The 22,633-nt window shown below is 46.3% G+C and overlaps 1 protein-coding gene across 3 annotated transcripts in view; it reads right to left on the bottom strand.

Annotated features, from left to right (window-relative positions):
* The window catches only part of MLXIP (MLX interacting protein), a 47,038-nt gene that overhangs the window by 21,988 nt on the left and 2,417 nt on the right, over nt 1-22,633 (bottom strand). For all 3 annotated transcript variants that reach the window (XR_004754792.1, XM_035340634.1, XM_035340633.1), the window contains exons 2-5: nt 2,240-2,346; nt 1,802-1,887; nt 329-418; nt 16-57 (exon numbers count right to left, since the gene is read on the bottom strand). Coding sequence is in view for 2 of the 3 variants with exons in the window: in XM_035340634.1 (XP_035196525.1) it covers nt 16-57; nt 329-418; nt 1,802-1,887; nt 2,240-2,346 (325 nt within the window). In the remaining variant the exon portion in view is untranslated. The remainder of the gene's footprint in view (nt 1-15; nt 58-328; nt 419-1,801; nt 1,888-2,239; nt 2,347-22,633) is intronic.

Genomic DNA, 22,633 nt, shown 5'->3' on the forward strand with positions numbered 1-22,633 from the left:
AGTGTTATCACCTACCCTGACCAAACTCGAAAGATCTTCATCTTTATGCTTCTGTAACTGCAAAAGGAGAACAAAAGAGATGTTAAAGTCAGAACAGGTCCTGTATATGCCAGCAGAAAACCTGACTGCAAAACCCGAAATACCCTATCATCCACAATTAGCCCCTGCACAATCATTTTTAGTTAATTGGGACTATTCAGATGACTGTGCCTGTATTTCCTTAACATTTATTTTAAGTATACGTGCATGCTAGCAAAAGCGACATCAAAACTCAAAAAGCAACAGATATTGTTCAAGTAAGCTTCTTTCACTGTGCAAACTAACAGACCCTTTTCTTGAAGTATGTTCTCCACTTGTGGTATTCCCTGATGACTATTTCAATTCTTCGTTTCCAGTATTTCCCTTCTGTTGCAATGGCCTGAGAACACAAACACATACCATGAATTACACGGAATCACATAATGGCTAAATGTCCAATAAATATCCAAGCAAATATTCAGGCAGAAAAAATACAAAAGAAATCATGTTAATTCTGTTTGAGCTCATGTATCAGCAGACCAGCTGTCCCAGAGTTCAGCTATCACAGATTAAATCTGACAGCACTAACTTCATCTTTCCCACAATAAACAAGATGATGTTGGACTGCACTGTCAGCATCTCACACACTGGCTTAACTAAAACCAATATTTAAAAAAAAGGCATAAAACCTTACAATGAATTTAATAAAATATTAAATTTAATAAAATATTCTAATAAAATAAATTTATATAAATTTATAAAATTAATTATAAATAAATTAATTATATAAATTAATAAAATAAATTTAATAAAATATTCTTGCTCTGCAGAAAACAGGCAAAGAGAATTTCACAAGGTTGCCATACGTGCACATACACAAAAGCTGCTAAGAATGACACAAAGCCATAAAATTCTTGTGTCCTGCTCAGGGAGAATGTGACCTCACAGGTTCCAAACTAGTGGCAATAAAAGGATCAGAATGGTGCAGGCCTTTAATGCATCACAAATAGCTGTGTGTGATAAATTAGGGGGGCAGCGGACTAATGAGAGCCTTAGCACAACCCTTCTGTGTTCAACGGTCATCTTTCAACACAAACAGCAAAACTGTTCTTTCTAAAATCTGAGACAGTTCCGCAAACTCGTCTGGAACTCCTTCCAGTAGCAGTTGCTACGCTGTCATTTCCTAGAAGGGTTTTGGCATTTATAAATTATTCTAGAGTTATGCAGTACAGAGAGCAACACGCATTGCCACATCAAGGGCCTGACTGGTTTTCGATAAGGAGCCAGAGGGCAGCTGTTAGTTTGCATTTTGTACAGAAGCACAACAATGAAAGTACACAAACTCGCTCTTTTTGTGAAGTTACCTTGACAGAGAAAAACAAATTGCTTGTTGTCTTGAAATCACACCTCAGCAATTAAATAAAGACACAGAAAACTCTCATGGGGTCACTTAGATTCAATTCTAAAAATAATCCTCACTGATTTCCCACCAACTTGGGCCATCTCTAGCCAGAAGAGAGCAGTGGCTGTCAAAATCTTAACTATCCCGACTGCACTTCACTAAACCAGAACACAGACAGAGGTTCTTTTGGTAGCTCCTTGATCACATCAATATGATAAAATTAGAAACAGTGGTTCAACAGCACACCTTCTTTATCTTAACGGATCCTTCTAGATAAAGGCAACAGAGCACAGAATTACTAAGCTGCTTTTTTATCTAGCGGACTCAGAAATGCACTATAATCTCTAGAGCTCGTTAGTCTCTTCCTCAGGTTTTACGTACCTCTGGCCGACGATGTTCATCTACATCAACAGAGCCATCCAGTGGAGTCACGAAATGGCACACAGGATTCTTGCGCTTCTCCAGGTCTGAAACAAAAGCGAAAACCTGAGTGCTTGACTGAAGTGGGCTCTGCAGGGAGCCCTGTCACCTAAGGGGCAAGATGTGAAAAAATGAAATATTGCCAGCATTCCCTCCAGAAAACCAATAGGAAATGGGGAAATTTCAGGCTGTGCTCGACTGCTCAGTAGAGCCTCTGCGTGGACATCTCTAGCAAAGCCGTGGTTCAAAGACACTGCCATGATGGCCCTGCAGATATCCAGGCCCATAGCAGATTTTTGAACTTTTCATTAGACAGTAATTTCAGTTCTCTCTTGCTTCTTACATGCATCTCTTGGAAAATACTTCCTAGCAAGTGACACAGCCCGGTTCGGTACTTACACTGCATGTACCATGCCCTCCAGATGGCGTTATTGAGACGGATTTTATCTCTCCACTGAAGTTTCAAGCCTTTAAAATTTTTCCATTTTGGTGACACCAGCTTCCCGCTAAAACAAAACAGAAAGCAAAATCACTCGGATTCAGTTTTTTTTTTTTTTTCTTGCTGCTCCTGTCGAGACAAAGCGTCCCCCTAAAATTGCCAAACTGCCAACCCAAAGAAGTACGAGCAGCCACACTTGGCCAGTGACAGCTTTTGCCATACTGTCCACAGCTTACAGATCTAGGCACCAGACTGAAGTCCAGTTTTCAAGACTTCTTCAAATTCTTATCTGCCTGCTAACAACTGTCTCAAGAGATCTTGCAAACATTACAGGATTACAACTCATTTCACCCAAACAAATTTTTCACCTTGCCAGTATCCCTCCCATCTTCTCAAGCGCCAGCCTATGAGTTCCCCTCAACTGAGAATAAGAGCACTCAAAACTAAGCCCCAAACCTTGCAGGTTTGGCTGCACTGTAGGTTTGCCTGGCTTGGATTTTTCCAAGGAGCTGGCTGAAGTCAACACAAGTTCATTTCTGCAGTTCCATTTGATTTTCTAGACTGGCAATACTGGGAAGGATGAACGAAATACCAGCTTTGGTCAAAGAAAATCCACCACCCACCAACTGTACAATGCTAATACACGCAACTGGGCAAGCTGGGCACGCAGGATCACCAACAGACTAGAAATATTCACGTTTCTCCAAGGAAAGGCAAGGCTGGAAAGAAAAAGAGCTTATGTATGAATAGTCTTTGGGGTGGGGGGTGAGAAAAAGGAAGAAGCAGCATGGACTCCAGTAAACACTGTACAAACACCAAGTATCTAGCCATCAATCTATGTTCCTGAGAGGGCAGCAGAAGTGGGAAATACTCATCCTCTAGTAAATTTCAAGCCACAGATTAAAGTACACAAAATCAGCCCTCTCTCCAGGTTCCGCCTTTCATTTTTTGTGGTTTTATTCACACATCTTTCTACTTTGTCTCCCTCTGCCGTCTGTTTACCCTCACTACCACGTAAGCACACCAACAACACAAACTGCCATCAACAGGACAGTAATAGCCAAGGCACAAGCTTTGTCTTGAAACATTTTAAGCCAAGAGTTTAAGGTCTTCTGTGGTGGAGGGTGCACGGATGAGCGACAGGAGCATTGTCACCTCCAAACCTTGTCCTTTCGGAGACCACCAAGCACTTGGTCCATCAGCAGCGCCTGCTGCCACCAACCACAGCGCCAGCAGGTGGATTTGAGGTGGCCTCTGCTGGGGCACTGTGGATTTGCTATCCCACAGCTGCTACACAAGTACTCACACAGCAGGATTACTCTTCTCTTTTGTACGCACCGGGAAGCGGGTGTAGAGGCCGGCTATGAAGCGAGTCCTGCGCTCACCAGAGTCCGTGAGCTGCTCCCTCAGCGTGGGCACTTCCAGTCTCCAGAGGGATCTCCACATGATTTTATCTCCCTGTTACTCAGCTGCTGGGGGTTCAGGGCAGACAGTGGATCTCCATTCACTTTAGAACCCACTTTAGATCATCTCATTCTGTTTTCAAGCTTGCTGCAAGCTTGTTCTACTTTGTTAAATCCTCTCCCCATCTCCACCAGCTAGCTCATCACCTTCACAGCACTCAGCGCACCGCCAGCTATCACAAACTCACTGTACGTCTTGGCTTAGCATTCCTTCAAAACCCAGATTAAACCATGCCTTTTCCATTTCTCCAGCGTACATTAACAGTTCAGAGCGAAGCCATTAACACATCGACGCACCACTAACACTGACAAAATGCCCGCGTGCCTTTGACTAAGAAATCCGACAACTTAATGCTCATCTCAACTGCTCCATGTGACTGGACAGTTTGCCAAAGCAACAAAACTAATAATCTTCAGAATAACGGCAAGAAAGGCTTTTCTTGGAAGAGAAATATCTATGTGTTTATATATCCCTGAAAGGAACCATAATGATTTCTTGTATACTCCTTGCATCTTCAAGAAGCCAATTAAAACTGGAATTAAAGCACAAATATTTTAAAACATTTTCTATTACATTCTTCCAAAATACTAAACAAAAAGTAGTGCATCAAAAGAAGGAAGTGATTAAGAACCTATTCTTAAAATAATTATTATTTTTAGTTCCCATGGGAGCAAAGCACAAACCCAGCTTGAGGTCGTAAGCGAAACAACTTCAGCCTCAGTGAGAGAAATCAGCACGGAGCTGACAGCAATGATTAGATACTGCTCCCAGTTCCAAAGGCAATGGAAAGTCAATGACTTTGAACAGCTCGGGGACTGAGAGCAGTGCCTACCTGAAGCCGATCTCCAGATTTTAAAGAAACAAAGCAGAGCAAACAACAAAACCACCTCCTGAGACCTGCCTCCCGCTGCTCCTGCCAGCTCCGCAGCTCTGGCACGAAGCGTGGAGCAGCTCGCTGACCAGCCCGGCACCTGAGCTCTCCACTTCTGAGATTCCAGCGAGCGCAGCTGTGCTCTAAAAGCAATGGAAAACCATTCAGATGTCACAAGATTGGCAGCAAGGTACACCACCACTAAGTAATCCACACAGTAAAACCTGCTTCTTTAGTTGCTCCCGATTCAACCTGCAGTTCCCCGGTTTTAATCTGCCTCAGAAATGGTCAAACCAGCAGTGTTTAGCACTGAGTTTCAGCCTTTTTTTATTATTATTATTATTTTGCTGATAGAAGACCATAGGGAAGACTTTGCCTTAAATACCAGTGTGAAAAATCCCCTTCCTCCACCCAGAAAAAAATCAAATTCATTCTCCACAAGACGACGTGAATGGTGCTGACCGAGGAGCTCCGGTTGGCAAGCTGTCCTGAGATTGTACCAAATTAAATACTGTGCATGAGGTCTTGAAAATACCCTGAGAAGAAAGGTGCTGCACGATTTGTTGCTTATGAATAAGGTAACAAACAGTAAGGCTGAATTATATACCCAAGGCTACACAGTGTGAGTATGACAGAGCTAGAAGAGGGACAGATTTTTTGTCACACCGCTGTGTTCTGCGTGTAAAAGCCTCATTCCCACCCTCTGCCCCTTGGTTTGACATGTAGGGACAAGGAAGAAAACCTCATGCTACAGTTGCCTCTCCAGCTCAGCAGTTATTTTTTCTTCTGCATGCACGTAGCACCTGGCCTGGATCTATCGTAAATGGAATTTAAACATAAACCTCTGAGCGCCGAGGTTCACATTCCACAGGCCTGACCCTGCTGCCCAAATATATATTCGCAGCAAATACAGCAAAGATACCTTGAAAAGCAGCTATCAGGGACCCGCAGGAATCACTTCTCAAACAGACCATACAGGTCCTGTGTATTATAGTGGTAAGCAATTATTTTGTTTTCACACCTGAATTTTGCAAATTGAATTGCAGGAACAAGCTCCAGAAATGTGCTTTTTCTATTTGGTTAACAGATTCCCCTTGCCTTTGTGCCAAAAGAGCTCTCTTGCCTTAACTCCTGTCTTAAAAGCCACTTCCTCTGCATTTTTCCCCCAATTCCTTCCTGTAAACGGCCATTCAATATTTAAGGTAGACTCTATTTTTTCCTTTTATGGCAGGTGATAGTAGAGAGGCATTTAATTTAAGCAATAAAAGAAATATCCAATTTGATATTACAGTAGCTAATTAGATTAGCTTTTCCAGCAACACAGAAAAAAAACTTTTTGGCTTCTCCCCAGCATTTTTTTTTTTGGAAGGAATGGTTTCAGTTTGTTTTTTAATCTCCGAAGTGTTTTGCTGGGGAGTTGGGCCTGTCAGCTCAGCGCTCCAGGAGCCAAAACTAACAATATTACCCCAAACAATGGTTCATTCAGAGAATAAGATTATATGCATTGTGTACTGGAGCACAGAGGCAGGCAAGTGAAACAAAAACTCTCCTACATTAAGCAAGTCTGTAGGACTTGCAAGGAGGCCACACTTTCACATCCTACTATTTGTAGATACAAAGCTAATTCCAGCTGCTGCCCCAGGACACTAATCCCAGCCAGAGCTTGTTTTAAAAGCCAGCACTAAGACAGCTCGTTTCCTTGAGGTTACCTGGTTCACCTTGCTCACCTGAAATCCTCCTGCAGTAGCGGAGTCCGGGCTGTGGAGGGATTTTATACTGACCACAGTCCACAAAGGGGAACTTTGTGCTAAAGTTACAGCAAACATTCTGAAACAACCAAACTCTCCTATCATTTGATTCTTCTCCTTTTAAAAAGAATGCTTCAATCTTGAGGACAGAGATACTAAAAAGGACAAACTTCCTCTAAATACAAGATGCTCAGGATAGAAGTGTTAAAAAATAAAGAAATAAAAAAACAAAGTCATCCACTGGCAAACTGGAACTGCAGCACCTGCCCAGGACACATCGCCTAGACTGATTTCACCCAGGAAGGCTGAGGCGTGCATGTCCTGAAAAGGAACAGGAAAGTAAAAGATCAGTCACACCGCGGGAGCAAACATTCCTGACCCAGCAAATGCACCATAACCAAAATGCTCTTCATCTTTATTTAGCTTTAAAATCTATCCTTTTAAGCTCAGTTTGAAAGTTGAGTATGATTTGCCCGGGATCTGGACTCTTGCCGTGACAAAGACCAGATCTATGTGACAAAGACCACATCTATGCTGGTGATGGAATATCTGTGCTGACAGCTTTTTACACCATCCTTACATCAGTCAAGGAAAACGTTTCGCGCTGTAGTTTTAGCCAAACCTAACCTGGGCCATAGCTGCTACAGGAAGAGGAGGGCTTGTGGCCAGCCGGGAAAGCTGACTGGAGAAATTGCTTTCTGGAGAAGCAGGCTTCGTGCAAGTTATGAAAGGGTGAAAAGAACGCTGAGATAGCGTGGGGTGAAGGGGAACAGGGAACAGGACAAATATCAAGGAGACCTGGAGGCTGCAGCGTCCTTCAGCCAGTGCCTATTTAAAGACATGGAATATTTAAATAGCTTCTGTTTTCCAGTCAGAAACCATACTTCTAAAAATGTTCCTGCTTCTCAGACATTTGTCTCCTATGGACTCGCTTTACTACAGAGCTGGAACAGCGAGAAAGCAAGCTTCATAAATAACGTCACCAATAATTTCAGTCAAAAATGCTGAGAAACAGGCCTGGCCATCACCATCCATCACCGCTGACTCCTGAGCACAACCTCTCCTTGAGCCTTCCTGTCCTTAAGCTCGCCCATCCACCAGCATTGCTGGATCTTTGGTTTGGTCCACGAAGAACACAGCAGAAAACAGTCTCGATTTTTTTTCCACACTTGGCTAGGGAATTCAAGACAAAACAGAATCAGTTTGTATCTTTAATGAAAGAGGGTTTTCTGCCTTTACAAATAAACATTAAACTAATCAGATTTTCTGGTGGTCTGCTGGTCAGATAACAGCATGAGTAAGAATTTCAGCCCTCCTCAGCCCTTCCCCCAGAAGACAGCACTGTAAACACAGCGAGCAGGAAAAATCTTACAATGAGGAGAGCCACAAAACTTCTGCAGCAATACAGGCTTATATTTAAAAAACAAACTGCCCAGGAAATTGTTCTGATTTTTTGTTTAAACAAACACTGAAACCCAAAGTTTCTGTTCTGGTATGAAATGACATAATCCGTAATTTATTTTCCTGGCAGATTAGATGTAGATGTGGAGAGCACAAAGTGAAGATTATCACAATTTCTCAGGATTCAGTTTTGTTTTTTAAAAAAATGTTCCTTTGAGGTAAGGATCAGTGATTCAAGTGTGGACTTGAATCTTCCCTGCACAGATTTAAGACACCCTTTATAATGCAGATTTCAAATTCCAGCTGGAACTGAGCAACAATGCATGCTCATTATTGAAATATCATTAAATTCTACATAAAAGGAAACGTATGGTAGTGTATGCAAACACTAAAAAAGGTAGAGAGCATTTGAATATATAGTGCTGGTATCTCAGCACATTTCTTACAATTAAAAGTTTAATTATAGGATCACAAGCAATTTTTCCACATCCTAAGCCTCTCCGTGTACAGAATAGCACAGAATGGCACGCAGCACAGCCCGAGTGTTTAGTTCAGCACCTTCCTTGCTGCCCCAACCCCCGTGCTGTTTACTTTTCAGTGCTCAAAGCATAATTTATAGTTATTGTTTAGGCTTAACTCACTCACAGGTTTTTCCACAATGCTTTCCCTTTTATTTTGCGGGGGAAACTGAGGCACAGACCTGTTAACATTTCATTATCTGCTCCTCTGATCCGGCCAACGTGAGGTGACACGCCTGTGCTTGCCTGCCAAATGGCATCCTCCAATTCCCTGCCCTGTTCTCACCTCCAGTCGAAGCGCTGAGACCACCTCTGCACTCACAGCTTGGACTGGTGCTGTCAGCAGTTCCTTAGAAGATGACAGCCTGACCAAGTGCAAAATCAGGATCACAGGACAAAACACTCAAGTGGTACATGACCAATCCTCTCGCCAGATTTCAAGGACCTCGTTCCAAACCTTTGGGAAACTGAATTTTTGAAAAATGAATCAAGCTTTTCTGCCCTTCCTTTTTTCATGTGGGCAATATATTTTAGCTTTATTAATGGAACAGAATAAAGTGTTTTGAACAACGTCTGATCCAAAAACCACAGGCTTAAACATGCGAAAGTTCAGCTCTAACAGCTAAACAACCAGAAGAGCAGTTCCACAGCAGGAATTAGTGGGCAGCGCTAAGAACAGGAGGTGCTCCCAGCACTGCCTACAACAACAGCCGGGTAAGAAGGTGGAAAGTCAATTCCTTTTCATGTTTTCTGCGGTGTAGCGTAATGCCTCATGTTTTGTATGACTCACCCTTGTAACTAAATGAGCACCTTATCTCTATGTAAAGCAGCAAGCCTGAAACCAGAGCGCCAGGCAGCTGTTCTCTGCCTGCAAGCTGCAGGCCAACGACTGAAATCACCCTACTGGAGATCAAACCTTCACGCCCAGCTCCTTCTCTCTGCTGCTACAACTGCACACACGGCTTCACGCAGCTCAGTGCTCCAGGGCCAGGACAACCAGAAAGGAGTATGCTGCATCACCTACAAAGCTGTCAAAACTATTTGAGAACCACCGGATTGAGGAGTTGCATTTAGGGAGCGCTTACTCCATTCTTCGCCTGGAAGGAGCAAAAAGACACAATCAGCTTTAGCCCACCTCAGGCTCCTAACGTGCAGTGGTCCAGCAGTAATTCTGCTCTGATCCGCAGCGGAGAGAGCTGTGATAGTTGCCAGATTTTCTTTGCTGCATCACCTCCACCAACAGCTTCATTGTCAGCTCCCTCCCTGCTGCACGACTCCCTTTCAGGGAGCAGCCACGGCACCCAAAGCACCCCTTTCTCCCATCACCTCCTCTCCATCCGCCTTGCTGCAGCCTCCCTCCTGCTCAAGGAACATTTAAAAATTTCACCAAGGCCAAGGAAACACCCTGTATCTAACGACGTTGAGCTGGCACAACAAGGATGGATCAGTTCTACTGTGAACTTTTCTTACAGAATCCCTGCTGGGAGGTCGAGGAGCTTCCCTCCTGCTATTAGCTGCTACAATGGTGATCATCGATACGGCGCATTGACAAGCACATCAACAAAGTACTTCACCCAAGATCAACACATTTGCTTTCCCTTGAAGCCTGTCCTGCATTCCCTCGTGAGGCTGACTTTTCACCATGTACCTTTAGAGCAGCTTCAGTCTAAGGGAAGTGATCCTCCTCGGTCTCGAAATTCTCCACTTCTTCCTAAAACTTGATTCCTATCACTCGGTTTTGCTCAAGCTTCTCAGAACACTCACTGCAAAGGGTTCTTCTCATGTGCAAATGCCCAGGAAGCAGAGGTGTTGCCCTGAGCACCTTTTCCTGCCCGTTTATCAGGATGGCAGCTGGGAGGACCCTCTTGCACAGAGCCACCAGCGGGTCGGGACCCTTTGGTATGCTAAGGCCTTAGCCTAGGGTAACAGACTGATGGAGATGCGATAATCCCGGACCTTATTTTAAGCACCTAAATTGTGGTTCAGAGACTTTTCACACAGAGAGCCCCTGACAAACCCAAACAAACCCTATCAGCAGGGCAGATCAGCACAGCTCTCATACCAACAGGAACCGAGAGCTGTTTACCAGGGACAGAAACCTGAAACCAGAGCTTCTGCCACAGAGGGTAGGGTAACGTTCTGGGCACGACGCTGTGAGCCTATAAATACACCCGGGGACTTCAGGGATCTTATTCTGAAAATGACTTAAGTGTTTTAAAAAGAAGAGGCGCTCCCCACCTCTCCCCCGTGCAGCGAAGCTCTCCCAGCAGCTGCCTGCGAGCAGCTCCCTGCGGCATGAGGAACACGAGGCTCGTTCCCAAATGCAGTTACTGCCGACTCAAGGCTTCAGCAGCACACACAGTTTATTGAAACTGTATATAAAAGCTAAACCATAAACTACACAGAAGATAGAAGGAGGGTAATGGCATGGTTCTGTTACCACTAAGGCTACTGGAAGATCAAAAAAATCCCCCAGAAAGATAATGTAGGGAGAAAACCTACTGGAATGGGAAAAAAAATAAAGAATTAAGTAGAAAAAAGGCCCCTCCAAACGGCCACATACACCTCCTAGGAAAATCTTCACTTTTTGGATCCGAGCACAAACAAATGCTTTCACAGTGACTTCACCAGCACCAGCCTCCAGCCAGCGGCGAGCGGGGAAGGCGGCTCCTGCAGCCCCTGCTAGGAGCAGCCGAGCTCCTGGGGATCCAGAGGCACATGCCCGCAGCCTCCAGGAAAGGCTGAGCCTGCTTGGAAGGAGCGGTGGATATCAGACCTTCACCTCCAGGTCAGCGGCGAGAGCAGCAGGAGCTGCGCAGCTGTGTAAGTGACCCCTCCTGGGGTTAAGCGGGGCACGAGGGAGAAGCGTGCTAATGCTCACCGCACGGAATCCGCGTCACTTTTCCCACACGGCTCTCACTGCCAAGTTAGGGTTGGACAGGCCGAGGGAGATTCCTGGTTCCACACATGGTGAAAGGAGCGGCCCTGTCGCTGGCAGCGTGGCTCCAGTCGCACTCGAGAGCAGTTTGCTGCTTTATAATGATTGTGCTTACAGGTTTTAAACTATTTGTAATAGCTACGGGCCTGAATAGCACACGAGCACAAAGAGACCGAAAGCGTCTGCGTGATTCTGTGACACAAGCAGGAAATGCTTTCAGAGCCTGTTAAAAAATGAACGCAATTTGTTCAGCGACAAATCACCAAAAATGAGACAGCCGAGAAGGTTTGTGGATGCTCGGGGTGTGAAGTTTTAGAAGCACTGTCTGTGACCGCGGGCTCCAACGACAACTCAAAATCCTCCCTCCCTTTTAGGGTTCCCCCTTTAAGGGGATGAGGAAAGAAATTTGGTGGCACAGAAATCTGAATGCCGTCCCTCTCTCCAGAAAGGCCAGGTACCAGGACGAGTACACAGCGATTACGACACAACGATGCCTCCAAACTTTCGGAAGTGCAAGAAGAGCCTGAAAAGCCAGAACAGAAACTCTTGCTGAGCGTGTTATATTTTGGGGGAGAAAAGCACCCATCCTGCGGACACAAAGCAAACGAAGCCGGGGTACACGGCACTAACCGCACCTGACCGACCACCAGCAGCTCCGGACTCGCGGCGCTCCCTCTCGGGATCTGTCGGGATCACACCTCCGGCACTCACCTCTGGCCAGCAGGATCGCTGAGGAGCCCAGAAACCTTCCCCAGGAGCCAGAATACACCTAGCATACGCCAAGTTCATCAACCACTTCAAACGTCTCCCTCCTTAGTGATGCAAAATGTTCTAATCAGAAGCAGGAAGTTTCAAAGGGGCCGTTTAAAGCTTTCCTTTATTTCCTGTCTCTCCACACTACACGCGAGCGGCCTTTCTTATAAAGCCATTCCTCTGCTGGCACTAAGCACCACGACCAACTATCCACCAGCAAAGCAGCTCAGAAATTCTCGCGTCAGTCACCCATGCGTTCGTTACGACAGCTGGACTCACGATCCCCTTTCCAAGGACACGCTTTCACAGGGCCCTGGATGGTCTAGGTCCCAAAGCAAGCGGGGGATTCCCAGGTGAAACACATGGCAGCATCAGAGCTGTCCTGAATCTTCCTACAAACTGCCCCCGCCAAACAGCCACAGCAAAATCCCCCCTCGCTAAATGACCCTAGTACAAGCCTCTTTTGGAACAGTGTTTTTCCCACGTGCAAAAATCACAGTAAGGCTGCCTTCACTTTGTAGGGTCCCTCAGAGTGCTCAAATGAAAGGTAAACGACATTTGTTACACGTTTAGTGCTGGAGAGGAAATCAATCTCTCTAAACTTCCGAGGATCTGCCTCCCTGCTTTAAAAGCTCGCTCCACGCACACATCAGCACACGCAAGGTCAGATTCCAAGCCTACCAATGTGCTAATAAAAACTGCTAATAAAGATTTGAGGCTCCTCAAGCTCCACTAAGAATTTTACTGGAGATCGGAGGGTTCTGCTGTGTGACTGGATACTGGAAACAAACGGGATGCATGCTGGGCTCCTAAACAGAGACTCGCTGAGCAGAATTTTATTAGAAGCAGTAATGAATTGGCTTCTATTGCAGATTTTTGTGCATCTGACGACGGAGCCCCTAAGTTGAGCGGTGTTCTTCGCTAACATTTGCTGGTTTGATGAAGTGAGCGAGTGAAACCTTGTCGCACGGTGACAACATCCGACCACAGAGGCATTGGTGGCACAAACGTACCGGCTGTCTGCGTGCGCAGCGCCGTGGGACACCCGGCCCCTCCAGGCAGCCCCTCAGGGAAGGCAGCAGCACGGCAGCAGGCTGGTATCACGCAGAGCAGCCACGCAGCAACGCCGACTGCACTTATCTGCAGCTTCCAGAGCCCGAGTGCCACTGACACGTACTGACCTGTGCTGAAAAAATCCCACACGTTTCTGCACCAAGCAAAAGCTACAGAATGAGAGCACTCCATGGCTGTAAGTTTGACACGGCAAAAGACAAGTCTCTTACTAACGGAGATAAGAGGTTAGCAGTGGAAGTGCTGCCTGGAATTTTTTCCACTGCTGGTACTAAAGCAGCATCTAGCTCGCTGTAGTGCTTGGCACCAACCTCGCCTGCTTTATCGTAAGAGCTGCACGAACACCCCTACGGGCGGGCCAAAGGTCCGGCTTCCCAGTGCTCCGTCTCCAGCAGCGGCCACAGGCAGGTGCTTGGGGAACAGCGAGAACAGGACAAGCATGTTTGCGTGGCACTCCCTGCCGTCCCCAGCACGCTCCCTTCCTCCAGCTATCTTCAGAAACTGGTAGAGGCAGCAAGGCCCTAGGACCACGTCCCCACCGGCCCTGCACACCTCAGGCAGCCCTGGACAAAGCAAAACTCGGCTCCATGAATTCCCAGGTGGGTCAGGCAGCCAGAGCTTAAACCAGCCCCGACCCAGCTCCAAAGCCTTCCTGACCAGAGAGCAGGTTAACTGAGCCCTCTGCGCACCTTGACTCAACACACATTTCTGAGCAAGTCAGTCTTTTGTAAACATTTCTCAGTTGTAAAGGGAAATGATATCAACCTACTCCCTGCGAGTGAATTGGAAGAACCTTTACTTCTCCTCTTGCTGGGTCTACAGACCCCCCTTTTTTTTTTTCATACCACTGTGAGTTGAACACGTATTGATCTGGCAGCTCTTTGTGTAGAAAAGGGAGGGATAATGACTTTCTTAATAGAGAACAGCCATCGTGGGGACTGCTGCAACACATTCAGATGTCCCAGCTTTTTGATAGATTGCTTCAGGCTCTCAGCTATTTCACAACGTCTGCTTGCTATTTTCAATACATTTTAGCTGTCAAACATGATTGCTAAGTACCTGAAGTACGTGCAGCTTCCTCCTTGAGGACATTTGTGTCTTTAGTCGAGTTATTTCTCCCACCCCAACGCTAGGTTCATCTGGAGTAAACTGTCAACATACAGAGTACTTCTCTTGCTCTGTAGCAGGTCTAAGTATTTCACAATAACACTGAAATCCTTCAATTTAGTTCTTTTTAAAAATTCCCATATCCTCAAACCCAGAAAAGTCATTTTTGCGTGTGTTCTCAGGTCATTAACCCATTCCCCCACTACAGCTCCTCCTCTCGATTTTCTTTCTCAAAAGCTGTGTTGTAAGAGAGCAAACGCAAGCAGACCGTTCCCTTTCCCTGCTTCCCCACACTTGGCACACCACCACCGTGCTTTCCGATCACGTACTCGCCCTCCATCCTGCCAGGGACATATGTTTACCAAGCAAACAGAAAGCTGGACTAGGCTGAGTGTCCGTGCAGACATTAATGTGCAGGAGTTTGCAGGCATAGTGGGGAACATCCCTACCTCTGCTGAACACCGTACCTAATGAGCTAGCATGAGAGGAACGGTGTGCAACATCCAGGTCCTTACGTGCTGCCAGCACACATGCAGATCTCAGAGCCCATTTCTGGATCCACAGCTTAGCTTTGTGGTGTCGCCTCTCACTCAAAGACGGCAAGTCCTCCTGATGCTGGCAGCTCCCACTTTCAGTATCACTTCAGAAGAGTTTAACTTGCTTGCCTACATGGCTACAGCTTCTATACACACATCCAGGAATTCATCAGGATGAGCAGAGACCAACCATGCTAGAAAATAACAAATTATATCATTCTTTGCTCTGGGAAATGTGGCAGCAGGTAATATCCATAACTATTGACTGGCACATCAGAAATGCAACACGATCTTCCATGGGCCTTTTCCCATTTGGCACCTTTCTGACAGCTGCCAGGCCCAGAGCTCAGGTATTTCCTTTTTTTTACCTTTTTAAATCATTTTTACTTGCATGACTTTCCTTTTTTACTGTGTTGCTCATTTCTGTCTCTGACCTGCTACAAAGTAATAGCTCTCTGTAACTAGCACAGGCTACATCAGGTGCCATAACAAAGCTCCAAACCCAAAGGTCTGCGTGAGGAGAGATAATGAAGAGCAGCCGCAGACTTCAGAGAAGAATCACAAGGAACTGAGCAGCTCTTCCCTTTGGGAATGACGTCATTAGTGAAGATAAATGGTGAAAAAGTTTAACAGCGACCTCAAATCTGGATGCAAGATGCAGCAAGAGCAAGTTGAGCAGAAGAGCCTTTGCTGGCTCGCGTTTAGCCACACGAATGTACAGTTGCTAGACAGTAATTAAATGCAGGGGCCCAAGTTATTTTTAGATGTATTGTGCAATCCCAACGCCACTTCATTCCAGCTGCTCCAGAGACACAAAAATAACATCACACAGGCCTGGGCTCTGTACTGTCACTCCTGGTTTGATGGGCTCTCCTGCACTAGGACCTTATTGGGTGAGAAATTAGCCAAGGCCGTGAAACCCCTGGCAGAGATAGGGTGATGCAGGCAGGAACAGGGTTTGGACAACCTGCTCACACCGACGGGGAGGTGGTGTGGCTGTCAGACTGAGAAATCGCTGCGTTTGCTGCAGCCCTGATACAGGTCTCAGCCCCACACTTCAGCCGGCGCGTCCTCGAACTGCTGCAGGCAGAGCCTCCGTTACTGCCAGACCCTGAGGGAAGAGAGAGTAAACAAAGTGGCAGAGGGAAACGGAGGCCAGGATTTTGAGTAAACATCCCACGCCAGAGTTCTGAAAACAATGAACATGACAGATTCCTGCAGCAAAAGCGTCCTTCGTGCCTCTGCAGTGTTTGCTTGGATCTTGTTACGCAGAGATGCTGCTTAAAAATAAAAAATAAAAATCCCCGTCCACGCTGATACACGAGGACTAACAGGCTTTGCCGCTGGAAGGATCAGGGAAAAGAAAAGGCCCCATCTTGTTCATGTACAAGGTCTGTCCTAAGTGCAAGATGCAGCACAAACTGCAGGAGTGAGGAACGCTCCAGTACGCCTCTCGCAGCCTCGGGACCAAGCCCTGGATTTACCACCAGTGCTCTAATGTCAGCCAGGGGCTGGTGCTGCCTCGAGCTCCCAGCGCAGTTACCTCTGCACCCGGACTGCCTCAGAAGGGTTCTGCAGGAAGCAAGCACAGCAAAAGACCACACAAACACCACTGAGGGACCTGCAGGATGCCACCTTGCCCCCGGATTTGCAAGACCCAAGTACAAACAGTGCAGTTTATACTTGTTCATTTCCAACACTAATGACAGCAATCTTCTTCGTCCGGAAGGACAAACTTACTGCACCAGAACAAGGCTGTTTGGATCTTCTCCTTCCCCCCCCAGTCACCCTTAAAGGCTCAGCTCTGCAATTCTTGCTCTTAGCTCAGGAGCCAGCCCTAGTACAAGCTGACTCCACCAAACGCCAGCGAAGACAAGACCACCCTTTTATTTCCCAACCGAGAAGGGAGGACGCCTTTCTGTGCTCACGGAGAAACAAAGCTACAAGAACAAGATTCCTGCGCTTGTAGGAGGATGACTGTGGAAGAAAGGGAGTAGGTCCCTCCAGCTTGCTGCCTTTCCTCCTCCAGCTGGGCGCAGCTGAGGCTCGTCTATTCCTGCTCAGTTCCCCCAAAATTCTGTGCTTTGTTTCCGTATCACTGAGGGAACGCACAGGGAAGTATCTGCAATTAAAGAGAGAAGGGCAAACAAAACGTACACGGTTTAATTGCAAATATATCCTCTGCTCGCTCCGGTGCGGTATAAACGAGCAATAAATATACACCTCTGGAAATCCAGAAATGTCCCGTGACATTAAATATAGAGATATATTTCTCTCTATATGCAAGACATTCCCAAACACTAAAAAATCAGGTAATAAAAAGCATGAAACATTGCATAGCTTCCTCGCATGACACCATCACTTGAACTAGAAGCAGAGAGATAAGAAAGTAGCTGTGCATTAGCGTTGTAAATAACGTTGTTCTGTGGACACAAAACCAAGGATCAAAAAGTTGTCCTGCTAAGCTTTAACAAGGCATTAAAATCTGACAAGGAATTCCTCATTAAGGAATTCCGAGGCGCTGCAGAACAAGTCTGCAATTCATCGGGTCAAATGCTCAGCTACTTGAGCGATCGACCCCCCTTCTCTACAAGCGCGGTGCTGTGTCCCGGAACACATCGTGTCACCAGGGTTATCAGTAGGTCAGCCGTGGTCTGGCCTAAGCACACTGACGTATCGCTAATTAAACAAAACCGGATTCGAATGCTTTGCTCTGTGGGAATCCTGCAGGCCCTCCCACCCGGCCCGAGCCTTCTCCTTTACAGCCTGGAGGTGACGAAGCAGCTCTCGGGGCCGCTCATCGCAGCCTGGGGCTTGGACCTTTATCACACCTTCCAGTGGCCATCAGACCCTCCAGAGGGCCATCAGCAGGCACAGATTTCGGAACGGAGAGCTATGTACCAGACATTCAAGCTTCCTTGGTGCCTGCAAGGTGCAGCCCTTTCGCAGGGAGCGTGATGCTTCATCTCTGAAGCGCAGGCACCAGCTCCCCAGGGAGCAGGCAGGTTCTTTTCGCCCGCAAGCCAGGGAATGCCAAAGGCAGTTGGCAGCTCCCTGCCTTCCAGATGTGTTGAGTGTTAAAACACCAGCCTGCTTTTATTGCCCTGTAATTTGCACCTGTACAGCTCCTCATCGGTTACAACAGCAATGGCTTTTCTAACAGGTGTCAGCTGCATGTCTTCTTTCCCTCTTAAATCTTCCTTTTGCCTCCTTTCCTTTATTATTTAGGTTTGTAGCTGAAACATCATCCTTGATACAGCTCCTTCCAGGCTCCTGTGCCAGATCACTTCTGAACTCCGTGCCTTTGTGTCCCCTTCTCTAAACCACCGGTGCCCACATCCGAGTCTCCGCAGCGCCGAGACCTCCTTGGCCATTTTCAGAAGGGAGAAAGGGGAGAAATAAGCAGCTAGCTGATTTATCTAAGATCAACAAGCCAGAAAGTAAAGGCTAGCGAAAAGCTTTGTGCTTGTGTCACAAAGTAAATAAGCTGTGGCGAAGGCATACGGGAACGTTTCCGATGGCGATTACTGCCTTCCTCACAAAGGGATGTCGACATTAATCATATTACAAACGGCACGAAGACAGCACATTCTACCTACAAAACAAATAATCAAAAGCGACCTCCCAACCCCCCTTTGAACAAGCAAACCTATTTTGAGGAGCCCACGTTTGGGATTTCTATTCTAGCAGTGAAACCACCGAAGTCATTTCTAGAAAACCCAGCTTTTACTAACCCCACTTCCCAAGCCTTCCTGCTTCAGAAACGGTGACAATAGTGTAACACTAAAAACAATCAGATTCTGATTTTTCCATCGCTGTCTGCAACACAAAGAGCAAACTCTATTTTCTTTGGAGGCAACTGAAACGAGTACTTTTCCTAATCATCTTTCTAATTGTTGTATAGATATTTTAAAGGTTTCCTTCCCAGAGCGAAAGGAAAATTGTATGAAAGCTGTACAATATTTCAATAGCCATCAAAGAGTTCAGAAAGCTTGCCTTTTTCCTCAGAAGTAGCTTAGAAGTTTTGTCTTTAAAGACTGCTCGTGCCAGTGACGTTCAAATATCAAAGGACAGATGAGGAAAACTGCAAATGCAATTAATTTCTGCATACAAAGGAAAGGAAGTAGCAGGCATATAGCCTGGTCTTTTAATTACAAACGAAGCACTAGCGTAAATCCAAGCTGGTCCAAGCCTCTAAACTGCTAAGTTGTGTTGTTGTTTTGTTTTAGAGAGACAAACATTTATTTTTAATGGCAAAAGGAAGCGAGGCAGCTCCAGAAGAGCCACCCCAGGAGCCGCAGTGCTCCTGCCCCTGTTTTACTGCCTCCCTCATCCTCGCTCCCGCTCCATCCCACCCAAACGTTTCCTCCCTGACCTGTGCTCATTCTGCTGGCAGCGCAGGCTCAAACCCCCTCAGTCAGCTGAAAGCCCGTTTGTTTGACTTGAGCTTCACGGTATCTTTTCCCCCCCTTCTTGTTTTCATCTCCATGGCCTCCTCTACCAACGCTATCAACTCCACTGTGTGGTTTTATCTCGGCCCTCCTGATTCATTCAATGCATTTCTCAGAGATCCTCCTAATTTCGCTCCATATCTCAGCGAGCCCCTGGCTGCACTCCTCGCCCCCTCTCTCCTCCTTCTTTGCAAGAGATTTCCAAGTACTGTTATTGGGGGGAAATCCCGCTCACACGTACAAGACTTCAGGCTCTTCCCATTTCTCTGCAGCTTTATAACACCTCTGCCACTGCAGAAATGCCTAGCCACCAGCTCAGCGTGGCTACAGAGCTCCTGGAGTTCTTCCCCACCACTTTCCACCTTGCCGCACCGCAGACGGCCGTTTGTTTAAGGCTAATCGTAGCTTAAGGACACGCGGACAGATAAGCAGCTGCTGAAGTGCCTGGGTAACCAACCCCGCCTTCCAAAGAAGTGGAGGGTTTTTTTTTTTTCCCCACATGGGAGAGTAACAAACAAGAATGATTCAGTGACCTACTAAAGGAGGATGTGGAAAGTAAAGCTTGAGTTTCGAGTTTCTTGGCTTGAATTCCTCTCGCCACACAGAGGAAAGAAAGAAAAAACGATAAGGAGGAGAGAACTGGAAATAGATGTGATAATTTCTGTGGGCATCAAACCCTGCTTCACTTGGAGCACATCACAATCACGCACCTCAAGACTGTCAGTAAAAGTAACTCCAAGTCTCGCAGCTCAGCCAAGTTTTGTTTTTCCAGACCCTGCAGAAGTTATTGAGAACTGGCAATCCGAGGACGCACCAGCTCCCTCTTCCCTATTTCAGCAACCCATCAAAAATTGTGATTACGAAATCCACGTTGTATTTAAGCCAGAAAATTAGATCTGTTTACTGTGTGGAAACACAGGACAAGAGAACTACAACGCAACACGCAGATTAAATGGTAAATCACAAGATGCTATCAACAACATGGCTTTTGTAAGAAGCACAATCACTGCACCCCAGACCGCAGTACCACCTTCCAGGGCCAGCTCCACAGAAGCCCCCAGAAGCTCACGACCACCAAAATCACCAGGAGCAGAACAAAAAGGGTTGTTCCTGCATCTAAATCTGCCCACAGGATTTGCCACTTCTTCTTAGTCGAGTGCAGCACCAAAGACACCAAAACTTTAATTTCAACAAACGCCTTTTCACACCACCACTGCTAAACATTTCCTTTGGCAAACCAAACGCATCTTCGACACGAAAACAGCTCAGCAATCTTCCTGCAGACCTTCCTGAGGTTCAAGGTTGGCAAGGTGGGACTCACAAGCCCATCTTAAGCAGAGCTTAAAAGCTTGTGACTATATCAAGCCTCTGACCTACGCAAGGTAATAGGCTCAGGAACAACGCCCCGGTTCATACTGCACCCTGGACGTAGCATCCTTGCTACCCGTAACCGCGAGCACTCGTTAAGTTAGGCTCCATTCAAGCGATGAGTACAGGTCTACTTGTCAGAGCAGTTCCTAAAAATCACCATATAAAATACATAATTAAGTCCTGGAAGCTTTTTATCTCAGACCTGCTAGCACCACTAAGAACTTCCCCAAGCGCACGCTGCATTAACCAAGTAAATGTGGCAGGCGTGCTTTGGAGACAAGCTGACCCCTAACGTCAGTCCGCCAGCGAAGGGAACGTTTCTGGCTCGCAGCTACGTGAAGTGATGGGGTCAGATTGCTGGGGAGGAGAGAGGAGATCTAGAAATGACCTGGCAAGTTTTTCAAAAGCTGGCCGATGCCACCGCTCCCAGCCGTGTCCGTGCAACGTTACCAAGTGTCATGTTCCGTGCAACTTTAACGAGCAGGATCCAGGAGGTTTTAAGCGAGTATCTCATGGCAGTGCTAAGGCTCTTATCTGCAGTACAACACCTGGCATGCTCCTTAAGCTGCTATTAGAAGGTGAGAGCTCTGAGGCTACTGAATAATAAAGGAGCCCACAAAGCCCCCGTCGCATCCTACCGCTGAGGAAGATTGACATCAACTGGCATAATTATACGTAACACGAGTTTAAAAAGAAAACCGCCCACATTAAAGATACTACTCACGCTCATTAATTCCTAAAACAAAGCTTGTGCTGTGTTTACACTACGAACGTGACCGCACTCCACACACAACTGACCAGCCCATTCTCACCGCTGCACGGATCTTCTCCCAGTGCTGCAGGACAGGAGCTTCCGTGGAGAAAATGAGTTACATGGTCCCAGGCCCTCATCAAAGTCCCATTCCCTTACAGGGTGTGAATACCAAGTGAACTCTGCACTGCCGTTTAACTGCCTCACACCTAGAGAAAGTAACTGAAACAATCTCTATGCCATTGCTCACAGAGCAGAGCTTTCCACAGGGCACGCTCCTGTCCCCACGCTGCAGCCTGTTAGGGCGATTAATGGTTTCCAGTGACCTTTCTTAAGGCACAATTTTTCCTGCATGCGAGCCTTCAGCCTGGACTCTACAAGGAGCCGAGCATTATCCTGCTGCTGAAGACAACTCCAAAAGGAAGGGGAAAAATTCTTCTGTCCACATCTGAGAATAAAAACACACATCATGACATGCTGTAATTGGAACATCCCGGAATACAGTTCAGTTTGGGGAAGTTACTCTCGGGTAGTGTCAACGTTTGAATAATTGTAAAATTATTAAAGGGTTTTACTAAATTAAATATCAGGATTACATATCATTTGACAAAATTCTGCTTAAAGACCACTATGGGCCACTCAACCGCTGGCATGGCTTCTCTTTATTAGAATGAACGATGCCAAAGATCATTTCCATTTTGGAAAGCACGTTTTTTACATCTTTGCCTTTAAAGTGCCCACCTGCCATGGGCTGACCACAGTTACTTGGGCCACCTACACGTACTGCAAGGTCACATTGTTTTAGAGGGCTGAGATGAAAGGACAAGAAGAGAAAAACCAGGGCTGTATTACCTCCATCGGTGTGATATGGTTCCCACAATCAATCTCAGGAAAAAAACCTGGTGACATTTAGATAAAGCGCAGCCCACGTGATAGCTGCTGTAAACCGTAGCGTTTATAAGTAACTTATTGATTTAGAAGATTGTTTTAATCTCCTAACTGTACAGCACAGCATGCTCCGGTCACATTTTCCCCTGTGAAATGGCTCATCTGAAATGAGGTTTTTCTACCTGTGCTGCTGGATACGTGACTGAGACGCATACGATGAAAATTAAAATCAGGTTAGCTTGTACTGCTCAAAGGCACGAGGGAATTTCTTCCCTCATGTTTGAAAATAGCTTTTTTGATATAAGAAGTGTAGCAGTTACTTAACAGCACAAAGCCATATAAGAAAAATAAAAAGGGAAGGAAAAAAAAGGAAGGAAAAAAAAAGGAAGCACAGCCAAATAAAAGAGTCCAGGCTACACTGTGCATCCCAGAGCAAACGTGATTCAGCATAAATATGGTCGTTTTGAACGTAAACCACCCTGACCT

This window comes from Oxyura jamaicensis, chromosome 15, assembly GCF_011077185.1.
Source record: "Oxyura jamaicensis isolate SHBP4307 breed ruddy duck chromosome 15, BPBGC_Ojam_1.0, whole genome shotgun sequence".
Taxonomy (NCBI): domain Eukaryota; kingdom Metazoa; phylum Chordata; class Aves; order Anseriformes; family Anatidae; genus Oxyura; species Oxyura jamaicensis.